The sequence below is a fragment of the Hippocampus comes genome, unplaced genomic scaffold (genome assembly GCF_001891065.2).
Source record: "Hippocampus comes isolate QL1 unplaced genomic scaffold, H_comes_QL1_v1.1 scaffold40, whole genome shotgun sequence".
In the NCBI taxonomy this organism is placed as follows: domain Eukaryota; kingdom Metazoa; phylum Chordata; class Actinopteri; order Syngnathiformes; family Syngnathidae; genus Hippocampus; species Hippocampus comes.
The window spans coordinates 1,214,086-1,229,710 of record NW_017842058.1 but is presented as its reverse complement, the minus strand read 5'-3'; the positions used below and the strand labels follow the sequence as shown (position 1 = coordinate 1,229,710).

The 15,625-nt window shown below is 40.9% G+C and overlaps 1 protein-coding gene across 3 annotated transcripts in view; it reads left to right on the top strand.

Annotated features, from left to right (window-relative positions):
- tox2 (TOX high mobility group box family member 2) overlaps positions 1-14,839 on the top strand; it is a 111,566-nt gene extending 96,727 nt beyond the window's left edge. For 2 of the 3 annotated variants that reach the window (XM_019861133.1, XM_019861131.1), the window contains 5 exons: positions 1,119-1,349; positions 8,778-8,858; positions 12,248-12,658; positions 13,016-13,161; positions 13,739-14,839. In XM_019861133.1, coding sequence (XP_019716692.1) covers positions 1,119-1,349; positions 8,778-8,858; positions 12,248-12,658; positions 13,016-13,161; positions 13,739-13,787 — 918 coding nt within the window. In that variant the 3' untranslated portion in view covers positions 13,788-14,839. The remainder of the gene's footprint in view (positions 1-1,118; positions 1,350-8,777; positions 8,859-12,247; positions 12,659-13,015; positions 13,162-13,738) is intronic. The other variant, XM_019861132.1, reaches the window with a different exon arrangement.
- Positions 14,840-15,625: the final 786 nt, after the last annotated feature.

Genomic DNA, 15,625 nt, shown 5'->3' with positions numbered 1-15,625 from the left:
TAATTTGCTGGCATAGATAGAGGGACAAAAAACATTATTTGTTATTATTTTTTCAACAATTAAGTGAAATTTGATCATTTCCCGCGGCACATCATGAGAGCTCTCACGGCACAGTTGTTGGGAATCACTGCTCGAAACCGAAGCTCCTTAATTGAAGACTCGAATTTAGACATGCATGGGAATGTGAGTGTGAATGGTTGTTTGTCTGCGATGTGTCCTGTGACTCACTGGCGACCAGTCATGGTTGTCTGCCATTTGTCTCATCAGAAGTCAGCTGCGATAGTCTCCAGTTCAGCAGCCGTAGCACTAATGAGGACAAGTAGTATAAAGATGCATGGATGGATGGCTGGTTGGTTGGTTGGTTGGTTCGTTGATTGATTGTTTGGATGCACCCTGTGAGTGATTGGCAAGCAGTCCAAATTGGTCTCCCGCTTCTTTTGCGAACAAAAGAAGCTGGGATAGACTCCAGCTAAGAAAAATGGATTGATGGATAATGCAAATCCTTTTGCTATATTATTGGGCCTGGATGATGATCTTGAAATGCACCTTGGGCTATACCGGAGGATGAATTTTTTTTTTGTTTGCATGCATTTGAGTGCTAAATTGTAAGGCGGTTGTCATAAATTGCCTATTGGCCAACATGTATGAGTGAACGAACGTGCTTTGTTTTCATCAGAGAACACACTGAGCTTCACATACATGGAGGGATGCAAACGAGCACTTGGCGCTCTTAACACTATTAGACATTAGAAAAGCAAACAATCCCGGAATATTTCCCCTTCTCCGCGTCTGCGAATAAAAATGATTAGCATCTCTCTCGCTGTCTCTATTGATAAAGTAATTCCATTTGCGCTCTCCACTCCTCTTGTGAGACCAGCATCAAAGCTGGAGCTGCTCCAGCAGGTGATTTAAAATTCCTCTTGCCCAGAAATGTCCAATTTTATTTATTTATTTTTTTGTGTAACTTGTTGAAGAAGATTTAATGGATTTGGCTATTGCGTCATGCTGGTAGAGCACCAGGCCAGTATTTCTCCTAAGAGTTCTACAGAACGTAGTGGATGAGAAAGCTTTTTTTAAAACTGTGATTTCAAACGCCTTGTTTTTTTGCTTTTTCCCAGATGACCGGTGAAAAACGGCCATCTTCCGAGATGATGAAGCCTAAGCCCAAACCACAGAAGAAAAAGAAGAAGAAGGACCCCAACGAACCAACCAAGCCCGTGTCCGCGTATGCGCTATTTTTCAGGGACACCCAGGCGGCCATCAAGGGGCAGAATCCAAACGCCACATTTGGTGATGTATCCAAGATTGTGGCTTCCATGTGGGACGGGCTCGGAGAGGAGCAGAAACAGGTACGCTCTCTTGGAACAATAAAGCGGCACTACGTAACGGTAACAGAAAATGTAACCGTTTAGCCCCCCCGACCCCCAAATTCGTTGTAATTATTTTTGAAAATTCAGCCCTCAAAGCTAGTTTGACTTCGCAACCTGGAATTTTGTAGGCCTGTCCATCATGAGTCGACCCACAAAAAAGTCTCAAGAATCTGAGGGAAATCAAGCATTGATTTCAAGGGAGATTTTTCAAGGGGTCAAAAACAATCGTAGCCAAAAGATTTTGGGTGATTACTATCAAATTTCAGCCATATATACTAATCAAATGGGTGACTCATTGTTGTGAAACTTCTCAATTTTGGGCATTGCTGGTGGGGAGAGTTTGGCAGTGAAGTCTGATGGCTTGCTACAAAACACAAACAAAACCCAGAACTTGTATCCTTTTGGCAATGTAAATTTGGCAGACATGTAAATCCACAAAAAAGGTCTCAAGAAACACTGCCTGAAAAGGCACAAGGCACATGGACTCAACTATTTTTGTTTGCATTGGCCGTGTCAAATGGGACTTTGGCCTTTTCCAAGAGTCTTTCAAAAATAACCTTAGCCAAGGGATTTTCTCAATTTGCTATCAGTTGAACCACCAATTGGTGCCCAATTTGGGGTTATTTTGGTTATTTCCGGTTGCTCTTCAACAACAAACATTTGTTTTTGTCATTGTGAGTTAGATGACTTAAAAAAACACAATTTTCTTTTGAGAATTGAACCACCACAGCACATATCTTTTAGCCACTTGAAATTCGGTTGCCATGTGTATCATTAGCAGATCCACAAAAAAGTCTGAAGAAAAAAAAAATTGAAAATTTGTCATTTCGACCATCTCCTGGATCTAAATTTGAACCATGCATTATGAGTAGACCCACAAAAAAAGTCTCAAGACTGACGCTTGATAAGACATGAGAAATCTGGTTGTAAGCAACCATATTATGGTTATTTCGGCCATTTCTAGGTAAATGGCAGTGAACTTTGATGATTCATCATAAAACATAATTCAGCCCTTGAAGCATGAAATCCTGAGCACATAAAATTTAGTGGACATAACTCTCATGAGTAAAGCCACAAAAAAGTATCAAGAAGGCATGTCCGAAAAGCCATAAATAATAAAACAAAATGAAAAACAGGTTGTCTGAGTAAACCCATTTGATGCTCACTGAGATGAAATCCTATAGAAAACGTAACTGATGATTTGACACAAATAGGTTATTTGTAGTTTGAGTAAAAGCTCTCACCTGACTGACAAAAGGCCTCAAGTTGACTGTGTGTTTGTGTACCACTGAACACACTCGAGGTGCCGGACTTTGGAGGCTGTCTGTCGCTTTTATTCGCAGTTAATTTTTGCCGCCTCCACTGCTTCTCCTAGCCATGAATCTTCATTTGGGTGTCTGACACCCCTGAATGTGAATCCCTCATTTCCTGTCCTTTTATTTATATGTGTTGCTGGGTGATTTGATCACGCCGGGGGAATATGCGATTAGCAATTGCATCCGCGTCCTTGGTTTGGTCTCAAGGACATCTTCTGCTGAAATGTTATTGTTTGCCGCCTTGCTTAACCTTTCTACATGCCCGATGCTTCCAAAAACCTTCACGGTGTTACCTGGAAAGAGAGAGGGACAAAAAAAGGGGGGAAACCTGCCATTTCACTATTTTTAGTCCCGATTTTGTTTGCTCGTTTCTCACTTTCATCAAACGTGTCACCTCGTCGTTGTGCTAAGGCCGTTGTTATGGCGAGAAAGTGCTTTGTCCGTCGTCGCAGTGATTGCTCTCTTTCTTGAGCTAACGGGTAAAATCATTCGAATGAATTAATCGCAAAAGAGCATAACAAAAAAAATTATGTCCAGCGTTGCAAATTAACAAAATGACAAATTATTATGGCATGAGCTGTAAAAGCTAAAACCAATGCCCACAAATGATCTTTATTGAATTCATAGATGGGTAGGTAGGCAGGCATGCAGGCAGGCAGACAGATAGGTAGCTGGACAGACGGACAAATAGATAGATGGATAAATAGACATTACTTCCATGAGGAAAATTAAGGAAGGAAAGAATGCTCATCAGAGAGCTACCGTAGAAAGCTCAATTTGGTGTCCCCCAAGGTTGACTTTAAGGTCCCATACTTTTTAATAAATTTCGCGTTAGATAGGGATGAAACAAAAAAACAAAAACGCCAATTTGAATCAGAAAATCTGTTTAGATTGAAAAAATGTGAGCGCATTGAATGAAATGAATGAATCACAGTGAATCGTCTTTTATTGGAGGGATATATCTTTGAAGGAAATACCACAGTGACCGGACTGAGAAGTTCATTCATATCTATGTAAAACCAACATGTCCAGCTCCGGTCTTCGACGGCCGCTGTCCTGCATGTTTTGTATGTCTCTCCGCTCTAACACACCTGATTCAAATGATCAGCTCTTCAGCAAGCTCTGAAAAAGCCCAATACAGTAACGATCCTGATCATTTGTATCACGTGTGTTAGCGTAGGGAGACATATAAAACACACAGGAGAGCGGCCCTCGAGAACCGGGTTGGAACACCCATGATTTAAAATGACAACGAGAAACTCATTGCATCATACCTTCACGAAATGAGCCGTACCACATCAAATTGAATCGAAATGCCCCTGAATTGAACTAAATCAAATCGTTCAACTTTAAAATCAAGCCGTCCTTGAATCGTATTGTACCCCATGTATCGAAATACGTATCAAATTATCTATTATGGTAGAGGTGCACACCCCTAATAGATAGCTAGATAGATTCATTGCTGTTGACTTCTGATATTGTACAACACAGATGTTCTAACACTCAGGCCCACCAATAATCATCAAGAAAATGTTTGAAGGATATAATGTGTACTGTAATAAAGTAAAACACAATGAGTAAATAATTAAATCAGCACCATTCGCTCCTGATGTAGCTGGATGGTGTGTTCAAGGACACTGTCAATGGCTCTGTGTTAACAGCATTTTCCAATTAGCTGGAGTGGGCTGTTATTTTCATTCAACATGACAAAAGTTTCTTTGTTGTGGCCTTTATCTCTTTGTGATTGTATAGTCGACAGTGTTGTCCTTGAGTTTTCTTCTAAGCATGTTTATGTTTATACTTGCCTTTTTGTTATTAAAAACACCATATTTTCTTCTTATTAATTCCCAGAGGCTTTTGCAGTGCGAGATCAATGCATTATTTGGGTTGTTTTTGTCCTCAAGGTTACGTCATTTTAAAGCTGCCCCAGAAACCACTAAACCACTTTCTTTTGTTTTGGGTTAAGATTAAGATATGTTTTGGGGTTTTTTTTGTTTTGTTTTTGCTGGTTTTTTTTTTCAGCACAGGAAAGAATGCGGCAAGTGAAGTCTTGTGAAGGTTAAGGTTAGATATTACAGTACACAGATCTTAAATGTCTCCCTACTAAATCTGTTTTCTGTAAATTCTTTGTACTTCTCTCTGTTTATGTTATTGTCGCTGATTGTGGGGGCATCAACATGCCGAAAAACTGACCAGTCTGGCAAGTGTGTGAATCTTGGTGAAAATGTCTGCATTTCAGAGCTACCCAACACAGCCCTGCAAAAGTGATTAACGAGCACCCACTGCAATGTTTGGGGGAAAAAAATATCCCCCAATACCAGTGTCACCGATTGACATGAAATTTTATATATATATATATATATATTAGGGTGGTCCACATTTTCATGGCAAAAAAAAAAGTTTGTCGGATTCGTCGGGCCGGGTCGGAATTCTTGTCGATACTATGGTACAAGGTTCTGTGCAAAATTTCATTCCGATCTGATGATATTTTCCTGTCCCGCAAAGCGGCCAAAGTTTCCACCATAACAACTGGTCTCAATAGGGTGAACATGTGTATTTTAACCGTGTATTTTGCCATGCGTGACACTGGCTGGGCTGAATGTTGCCCGAACGATCACCTCCTGACTAACTAACCCTTCCATCGCTGCTCTCAGCAGCCGGAGACAAACTCAAACGCACGCCTAACACACAACGGTCACCTACTGGCGAGCTAATATCTTTCAATTGAAGTCGAGAATCGCCGGAATTCTTACTGGACGCTGAGCTGAGGACGCTTTTCGACATCGAACATCACCACGGCTCGTCGGCGCGCTCGTCACCTACGGGTGGTGAACGACTTTGCGGAGAGGGGCGTCGCCCTCATCAGCGCGTTCTGCGGCGCCATCACGCGCGACGAGGAACAGCGACAGCACCTTCTGCAGGTCGTGGAGCGACACCGGGCGTTGCACCCGTGCGCGAAGTAGGCATGGGATGGCACGCACGGCGGATTTCGTTTTTTTTGCGGTCTAACAGTGTCACTAGTGTTGATGGACATTATAGACAGATGGACAGATAGATAGATGGACCAGTTAACATGGACCAACAATCTCACCAGTGTTGAAGGATAACCACGGTTGCCTTTTTTGCAAATCATGCGTTCCTGTCTTCCGTCTTTGAATTATTGCAAGTGCGAACTGAGCAAAACAAAATCCTTACTGTACGGGAGAAACCGTACTACCATTCAGCCCCGTAACATTCTTTCCATAGGGGAAACTTTGGTCGCTCTGCGGGACGGGATAAAATTATCCGATCGGAATAAAATTTTGCACACATCCTTGTGTCATAGTATCGACAAGATTTCCGACCCGGCCCGACGAATCCGACAAACTTTTCCAAAATGGACCACCCATATATATATATATGTACTGTATATACATACATACACACACACACACACACACACACACACGCACACGCACACACATACTCCTATACAGAGAGAGAGAGAGAGAGAGAGAGAGAGAGAGAGAGAGAGAGAGAGAAAGAGTGGATTTTCTCTGGGTTTTCTCCAAATCGAGAATTTCTCCAAATGAGCCCTAAGTGTTTGTCTGTGCCACTTGATGATGGCCAAGGAAAAGCTCGTGCGAGGGCCTGTTCATCACAGCTTTAATCGTCCGTTGAGATTGTTTCTTCTTCATGCCCAAGGCTCATCACTCAGCTGGCTGTCGGCAGGGTGCAACGTTATTGTCTCCTGTAATTAAGTGCTTATCAAACAAGCGCATTTCATTAAGCTACAATTAAGAGGCTAATTCGAGCGGCATCACCTCTGTGTCAGGGTGGCGACGGTGGCGTACGTTCGCCTCTTACGGCTTTAATTCGCCCTGACCCGCAACCTCCCGACATCAGCGAATGAAGCCACTCTTTTTGTGGTGATTACACATCCTTAGGCAGGGGTAATTTATTCAACAAAAAGTCAGCGTCGCTTTGAAAATCGTTAGCGGTGTTGAAATTAATTTGAAACGAAAGCTGCTGGGACTCGTTAGAGACGTTCGTTTTAAGTGGCTGCACCAACTTTTTGTTTTTTCCACTCCTACGGTCCACCTACAGATTTGAACTGTCATTTACATCTAAGCCATTGTAGTAAACATAAATAGACACATCATGCCTGCTCATTAACTTTAATGAACAACTTTGAGCTGTAACACCAGCGCTGACGCTAGCGGTAGCACAACATGAGAGATGTCCTGGCTGCTACATCACTGTCCTAGACCACTAAAGTAGACTAGAATTGCACGCCCACAACATTGTCGCTATGATACTGAACCAGTATATGCACATGTGTGTATGGCTGAATAAAATCAGTGAAAATTAAATCAGTCAAAATAGAAATTTAAAATGTATTAATAAGTATGCAAAACCGAGATTATTTAATTCGAGTCGTCATTTTTTGGAGTCGGCGACAACCATTGAAGGTTTAAATTCAATTTCTTCCCAAAAATCGTCTTAATAGTCTTCTGTCATGAAAGGTAAAGAGTCATCTTGTAAATAGAGCTGAGCAAGAGGATAAACATCAGCTGTTTGGGCGGGAGATTGTGTCCACCTGGTTTGCCCGAGTGTGTCTCTACGTGTTTGTTTCTGTGTTAGGAGTGGCTGACAGCCGACGCGACATGTGCTGTCGTAGCGCATGAAAGCTTAATGGTTATTCGAGACCACCTCCTGGAAAGAAAATAACCCCCCCGCCGCACACAGCGCTCTGGAGAAAGATCACTACTTAGCCATGACAACTTCACTTCATGAAACCACACTGAAAAAAATGAGATTTGAGTGCAAATCTGATCAAAACGTCTTTTGATTTACATCCATTGCTAACATTTTATAAAGCATTTTGTAAGACATACTACATGGAGGAGGTGAGGAACTTTGAAGAGTTATGTCATCAGGTAGTGAGTCAGTTAGCTAGTTACCTGGGCAGTTTTTAGTACTTTTGAGCAAACATCTTCACGTGCGTGGGGGAAGCCGAGTTCTCCTGAGCTAGCTGACTCCATAAACTGTGACGTGACAGAATATAGCCAATCAAAGAAGTCCTTTGACTGGCGAACGAGGATGCGCCGGTAAATAAAAAAAATAAAATAAAATAAAAAAAGAGTAATATCCTACTGGATGTTCATCCATCCATTTTCTGAACTACGTGCCTTCTCTCAATCGGTTCGCGGTAGTACTGGAGGCTAGCCAAGCCGTCTACGGAGCCCCCAAGGTGACATGGATTGAAGGGGATTAAAAAAAAAAACTAAACTCAACCTAAATGACGAGGTGACATGTTTTTTAATGTGTATTTATGTACCTTCGGATCATATTTTGGGTGAAAAAAAGCAACACAGATTGAGCATTCTCTTTTCATGGCTTTTTTTTTTTTTTTTAACTAAACGTGGATTCTGCAAACGGTAACTATTTCCTTGCTGAAGTTGTCACCTTTTAAGGATGAAGGTACCCGTCACCAGTCGTGTTCGGAAATATTTGGCAACTATCGGCACAGACTCGGAAGAGTCTAGTCGTCTTTGTGTTTGTGAAGTCACGTGAGATCACACGAGAGCTCTCACAAGTTTCTTCACCAGTGTTGGAAGAGAATCTTTGTGTGTGGGGCATGCCCGGCGCTACACCCGAGCGAAGGGGTGCTATCGCCCCGTCAGAAATCTGTCAAGCCCCTCCCACAGCCCCTCAACCAATTTATGTATTTATTTAGTTAAGTAGTTCAACCTTTGACAAGTGGGTTAATTACCCAGTCAGCCAATTAGGTAGTCAGCTCGGGAATAGTCTCGTGAGTTCGGAAGCTAGTCATTGAGTTACTACCAGTAGGTGACTCTGCAGGTCAGTTGGTGAGTAAGTTGTCAAACCAGTTGATTTGATGAGCCAGTTATTTGGCGAGTTGGTTAGTCAGTTAAAGCCTCAGTCATTGAGGAGGTGTTAGCTGGCTAGTTTGTTAACAGGATAGCAGACTCATTCAACCAAATGTAGCATTGTGATCCATAAGTAACACCCTTTAAGTGTGTTGACCTCGTGATGTGTGCTCACTTTGTAATCAGCTGTTCATTCTTGTTGTTGTTTGTTCTCACAGAACTACAAGAGGAAAACAGAGGCAGCTAAAAAGGAGTACCTGAAAGCCTTGGCTGCCTACAGAGCCAGTCTCGTTTCCAAGGTAACAGTGTGTGTGTGTGTGTGTGTGTGTGTGTGTGTGTGTGTGTGTGTGTGTGCGCGTGTGTGTGCGTGTGTGTGCGCGTGCACAGGTGTGTACATGCGTGTGTATCTGGAGGTCATGTCTTTGATATACATGGGTCAGCAGTGATATAAAGGATGATAAATTAGACCATGAGAAGGAAGAGGAAGCATTTGCTGCACTGAGGCATTTGTATTTGTGTGTGCTGCCCGCCATACTTCACTCGAGTCCAGAAAACAAGGCTGTCTTTCTCCATTTTTCCACACACAATGATGTAAATAAGTAATCAATTAAAATCGCGAACATCAACAAATGCAAATACTACTTCTGTAGATAAGTCATTTTGTTCTGTCATTTTCTAAATCACTAGTGGTAGTTATAACTTATCAAGTTATAGTATGTATAGAGTGATTCATTTATATAATATCCTGACAAAATACAGTCAATGATAAATAGCACATCAATATACCAATATACATCTTTATCATACACACTCACACACACACACACACACACACACACACACACACACACACACACACACAAAGATAGATAGATAGATAGATAGATAGATAGATAGATAGATAGATATGGAAGGGAGGATTTTCGACTTTTTTTATTATTTCAAAAATAGTCACATGCCACGCATCATAATGCATTTGTTTTTTTTTAATCTGCATTTGCACGTGTGGCTTCCTCGTGTAACATTTTCAGACCTTGTCTTCCGAAGCGCAATCATTCCTCCTGCATTGTTTTCTTTCCAAACGCGACTCCAAGTGACATTTCCATACGAAGCCCCACCCGTCCGCGCCGCGCCTCGTTTCCTCTTCTCGAAACAAGCACCTTGATTGAGGCATGAATAGTTCATTCATCAGCCTCTTGACAGTGGGCGCGCTTTCGGCTCAAAGCCGCTTGTCGAAGCTCAATTACGCCTTGATTGACGCTATACATTAAGAAGATTGCCAGTCAAAAATAAAAACTTTGTCAGCCAATCAGACGGCGAGATGATTGAAATGAGACTTTTGACTGTAAGTGGATGTGGAGGTAATCGTGACTGCGCATCCTCGTCGTGCACCTGTTGCCTTTATCAGTTTTTTTTTTTTTTTTATGTTTCGTCAACAAATGTCGCTAAATACTTTCTGGCTTGAGGAAACTAGAGAAAAAAAATCTTTTCACCATCACCGGTTTAAAAATGACTCTGAGCCTTGGATGATTTTCCTCGGATGAATCGGAAATCGATTGAATGACCGATCCTCTTTTAAGTAAAAATTCCTGCCGCCATATTTCTTAAGACACTATTTCATTTTCCATTTGGCTCTGCGATCACCTCTCCATCCCTCCATCCATCCATTCCTTCATCCCTTTACATTGATTATTCCGAGGGAAGAGAGTCGGGGGTGTATATCACTCTACCCTGTTTGACATTTAATGAGAAGGAGCGCTTGTATGTCACACACACACACACACACACACACACACATATATAAAAGGTTTGAAGGAATAGAGAAGACTTGACACACATTTGCGAGTGTGTTTGTACAGTCGAGCTGTTCATTCATTCCAGCTTTTTATCAATACCTAGCAATCTTATTATTCTTTGGATCAAACCTTTCATATAATGAAAATGTTTTGAAACAAACAAGGCTTCTGGATGAGGAAATCTTCATCTCAAAATGATGGAGATTCTTTAGTAGCCCTTATTGTGAATTATATTTAATGTTATTGTTATTCTTCATTATATAAATATGTCTGGTATTGTAATGGTAAAATAACAGCAATTGGTAAGACTGTAAGATTTGGTACAATTGTACATTTTTAATTCAGTTTTATTTTTGATTGAATGTTTGGAAACAAAAAATGACATTTTTAATGCAGCTTTTCCAAAAGCCAATTATAGAAAATTATGCTGTATGCAGCAATTTAAATATTCGTCTTATTATTTTTTTATTCTATTTTTCAAAACAACGTAAGTTTTTTTTTAAGACTACTTAAAAACAAATTATTGTTGTATATTTATCATTTATTTGCTTATTTATATATATGTTTTTTACATTGTTGAGACCTGCTACATTATTTGGACATTAGTCATACAGATATTATATATATATATATGAATGTGAATTTCTGGCAAAATGAAGATGGATACATTTAATTGTACTTTGTTTTCTATATATAAATTTTGGTGATACAGTATAGCTCCATCATGGACCATATTTAACTACATTACTTGAGCAAAAATGACCTAATTAAATGTATTATGATTTAAGTACTTGAACATACATCTCTGGATTGCTACCATATTTCACTCCATTGCCAGGCACACAATTGCAAAGTAAATATATTACAATGTTAATAATGTTTCATCCAGCTAGTGAATGTGGGTGTTGTATGTTTACTTTTTGTGTATATATAGAAAGGAAAAAAAAAAAAAGGAGTGAACAGTACTAGTGCTGGCAGAGAGATGTGATTGTTTGTTGGAACAATGGAGCGTACTGCTGGTCGCGCTTAGTTGCCTTATGCTGGCACGCCGCCTCACGCTGGCGTGTTTCACACCATTGAAACTTTGCTGTTACAATATCACAACACGAGGACAGTTTTGGCTCACATGGAGCGAGTCAAGTCAAGACAATGCACTCATTTACAGGACAGACTGCGCTGCTTCAAGCCTGTGGAAATATTTTTTACTAAAACGAGGCCGGTGTCACAGTCGCTTGCAAAATTTGCAAATCTGTCCTCAAATATGAGAAAAGCACAAGTACCATGAACGGCCATCTGAAAAAAAACAAAAGCCCTGATGGAGCAGTGAGAAGACAATATACTGTAGCATCTGCTGACACAATGAAACAGGCATGTTGTTGTCAATCAATTTTTTATTGTACAAATGAACAATTAATGACACCAAAGAAAACATCCAACCAGCGTAATAGTCAGTGTTCGTACAAAACCTTTATGATTCTACTTAGAAAGTAAAAAAATCATGAAAAGGCTCCTAGAACATGTGAAATGGATTGGGGGTAAATCAACTGGAGTGGAAACAATGCTGGTTTCATGTTCTGTGGTGAGTCATCAAAATCCACTTCCATACCCCGCCAACATGCAATGACAAATTTCAAAATCTTATTCAGCATCCAAATTTTGCAGCAAGCAGACAAATTCTTTTGGATGAGTTTGCCTTTGAAGAATGTCTGAAAATGGTCAAAATGACCCAAAAATCAAATGAAAATGACTGACTTCGAGTGCATTTTCGAGCATGCATTCTTGAGACTTTTTCGTCAGTGCACTTACTGTAGATGTGCTGACCAAATTTCATGTTGCACTTCTGATGAATGAAAGCAAGCAATTCCAAGTGTTGTTGTTGTTGTCCTCCGCAGACCTACAACGACCCCGTGGAGCCCAAAAGTGCCCAAACAAGCCAAGCGTCTCCTCACATGCTGCCCGCCAACCCCTCTCTGTACAGCGTGCCGCCCCCTCCCCAGCCTTCGTCCCCTTACCTGGGACCGGGGGCCTTCCCCCTCGCCGACCTGCAGAGCTACGCCGGCCACGCCCCCCGCCACGCCCTCTCGCAGACGCTCAGCCAATCGCAGATGCTGCCCAGCATTAGTGCCTCTCCGCCTTCCTCCTTCCAAATTAGCCCGCCGCTCCACCCCCACCAGCAGCTGTCCCTGCACCAGAGCTCGCTGCTCAACCAGCCAATCCGCATGCAGCAGGTCCAGTCCCAGCCAATCATCTCTCACCAGATGGGCCTTCAGGCCTCCCTTCACTCCCCGCCTCCGGGCCAGCAGGTACCATTCGCTTCTTCTCTGGACGTTCATAAAACTTGAGCGTGACATAATGGATTTTTCCAATTAATTGGCCGATTGATTTAAAAAATATATTATTGCGTCCGTTAACAACAAAAAATATGAATTATGGGTAGATTACAATACTTTGTCTTATAATATTTGGATTGAGAGAAAAATCTGCAAAATTTGGCCAGTTTTTGGGAGAGGCAATGTTTGAATGTCATTATCTTTGTTTCATGTTGTAATGTGTAAAGAAAAATAAAGCAGCACCAAAAAATCGGCGAATTTGAGCCAACTGATTAATCGCTCGGGTTCTACCTAAAATTTCTCTCATTCAGCAAGTTCCTCCTTCTTTAGGGCTTTCCCCACCTCCAGTCCGAGTATCAGAAGAGCATTGGGGGACCCCAGTCTCCAGGAGGGTCCGGGGGTCCGGGTCCGGGAGTTGCTCCGGGCCACGAATGGGATGGAGAATACTGCAATCGGGAGTGCGGCAACCACTGCAGGTAAGTGCAAATGGACGGAACACTTTGGGAGGATGCAGCGTTTGCTGTGAGGGTGACGTCCTAAAGTTTTGCTCTGATTATCATTCATGTAGTTTTTCTACTCCCTTGACCTACTTAAATCAATAGTGTTCTCACATAATCAGTACACAGTGTTTCCCCGCTATTCACGGGTGATGGGGAGAAAATAGTGAATATCCACAAGTAATTGATGGGGTTTATAATTGCCCTTACCCTACACAGTGGTGCCTTGAGAGTCAAATTACATTTCTATTAATCCCAGGAATCTGTTCCCACCTCAAAAAAAAGGTTTGCAATACAGTGGACATTGGACTGCTCCTTCTGGTGTGCACCTGAGGGCTGTATAGCACAGAAATGCAGATGTTCAGAGACAGTTTGAGCCTCTCAATAGTAAACTGCAGTAATATTAGTCAGTCTTCACAGAGAATCAAGAATGTATTCTTGCAAGTTAGTGGAAAATTAAAAATCACTTTTTTTTCTTGCTTGTGTGTACTTGAAACTTGTCCTGTTTCCATTTGTGTTCGCTGGTCTAATTTTTTGCTTATGATGTCTTTTGCAGCAGCAGCAGCAGCATGATAGGCAGGGACAAGCCCCTCTACCTCACCTGAACCCCGACTGGGACGTCAAACGCAGCCACCAATTGGCTCGACCGACCATCTCCTCTCTCCCTTCCCTTCTCCCTTACATACGTGTACATACGTGTACTTAAACATACAAACATGCCGCTCCACGCCATCGTTTCCTCTCGTGATGGGACTTTTTGGGAGGGACCGGGTGAGGGGCGGGGCGAGGAGGTAGGGGCCAATTCATGTATAAGCACTTACGCGAGGCCCCCATCACCCACTTCCGGTCGCTTTGTGGCAGGCAAGGACGGGTTATGGACTGCTTGTCCTTTTGTCCCCTCAGGGACCCCATCCAGCTTTAATTAGAGATACTTTGTTGTTGGTGTTGTTGTTGTTGTTGTTACTCATTTTATTTATTTCTGCCTTGCTTTTCCCCACCACCTTTGCTCTCAGAAGATATTTACTTCCACTTCTACGTTTGTTTTTGCTTAAAGGGGACATATTGTGGTCATATTTGACTTTTTAATGGTTGGATACAAAGGGTTGGGTCTCTGGAGTGCCTGTCCACCCATCAAGTGTGAAATTAAACGATCGAATGAATCTTAATGTTATGCCTATTTTCAAAAATCTGCCTGAGCGAGCCCTTAAAGCACGTCTGCCCCACTGTGATGTCACAAAGGGGCTAATTTGCATATTAATCATCCCAACATCAAATAACTCCACCAATGATGTAGCAGATTAGCATTAGCACACATTAGCTTCTTACACATAAAAAATGCTGGGTCGTTTCCGAACCCGCTCGCTTGGCAGCTTTGAATTTTGAGTTGGTTGGATTAGCTAAGGTTGGGTTAATTATTTTGCCTTATCTGATTGGGATCAGGATTGGATTTAGTTTACTTTTAAACCAGCAGTTTTAAGAGTGAACATAGCATGGCAAGAAATGTACTATAAAAATGTGCTGTAAAAATCTGTAATTAAATATTTTGTAAAAAGCTGAGAATTCTCCCTTCTTGGGATACACCTGAGACCCATTTAAAATTGTGGGGAAAATGCATCATATGTCTCCTTTAAGGCCCGTTAATTGTTCCCTCCTCCCCCCCTTCAAAAAAAAAAAAAAAAAAAAAAAACATGTCTCTTTTTTTCTATTTTAATCATTATTTTCAAATATTAACGACCTGTGGAGGTCCAATGAGCTGTCACACAGTGTGATTGTAAATACAACTTTTATGGGATCAAATGAGGAAATTCACGTAGGGTTTCTTGTCTTTAAAAAATAATAATAATACATGTAAGTCATTGAGAGCGAGAGAGAGAGCGAGAGAGACAGAAAGAGAGAGAGCGTGTGTATGTGTGTCTATTTTATTTTTTATTTTTTAAAACTGAATTCAACACACATTTCATTATATAGAAGAACATTAAAAAATGAACAATAATAATAATAATAACTTAATGCATTGCCTCAAGTAATTCAAATGAAAAAAAAATCTTATTTTGTCTCCCGTGAAGTCAATTTTAGAATTTACAGTATTTTTATTTTCTTTGTTTTTTTATTTTTGATAGGTTTTTGGTTGTGTTGATATTTTTTATTGCGTGTATGATTGACATAAAATGCATTTTACTGAAAAGCATTTTTTAATCCCCTCACCGTTTTAAATTGTGTTAAAAAAAGAAAGAAAAAATAAAAACAAAAAAGCCAAATGTGGATATATTATTTGTAAAGTCAGTAATGATAAATAATTTAAATGGTCAACTTTTTTGCCCAGCAGTCAATTACATTTATTTATGAGCAAATTGAATTACTTTTTTCCCCCTATTTAAAAATAGGTGTCATTTTGTTTTTATTTTGCTTTCTGTTTTTTTCTTTGGTTTTATTTTGTTTTGTT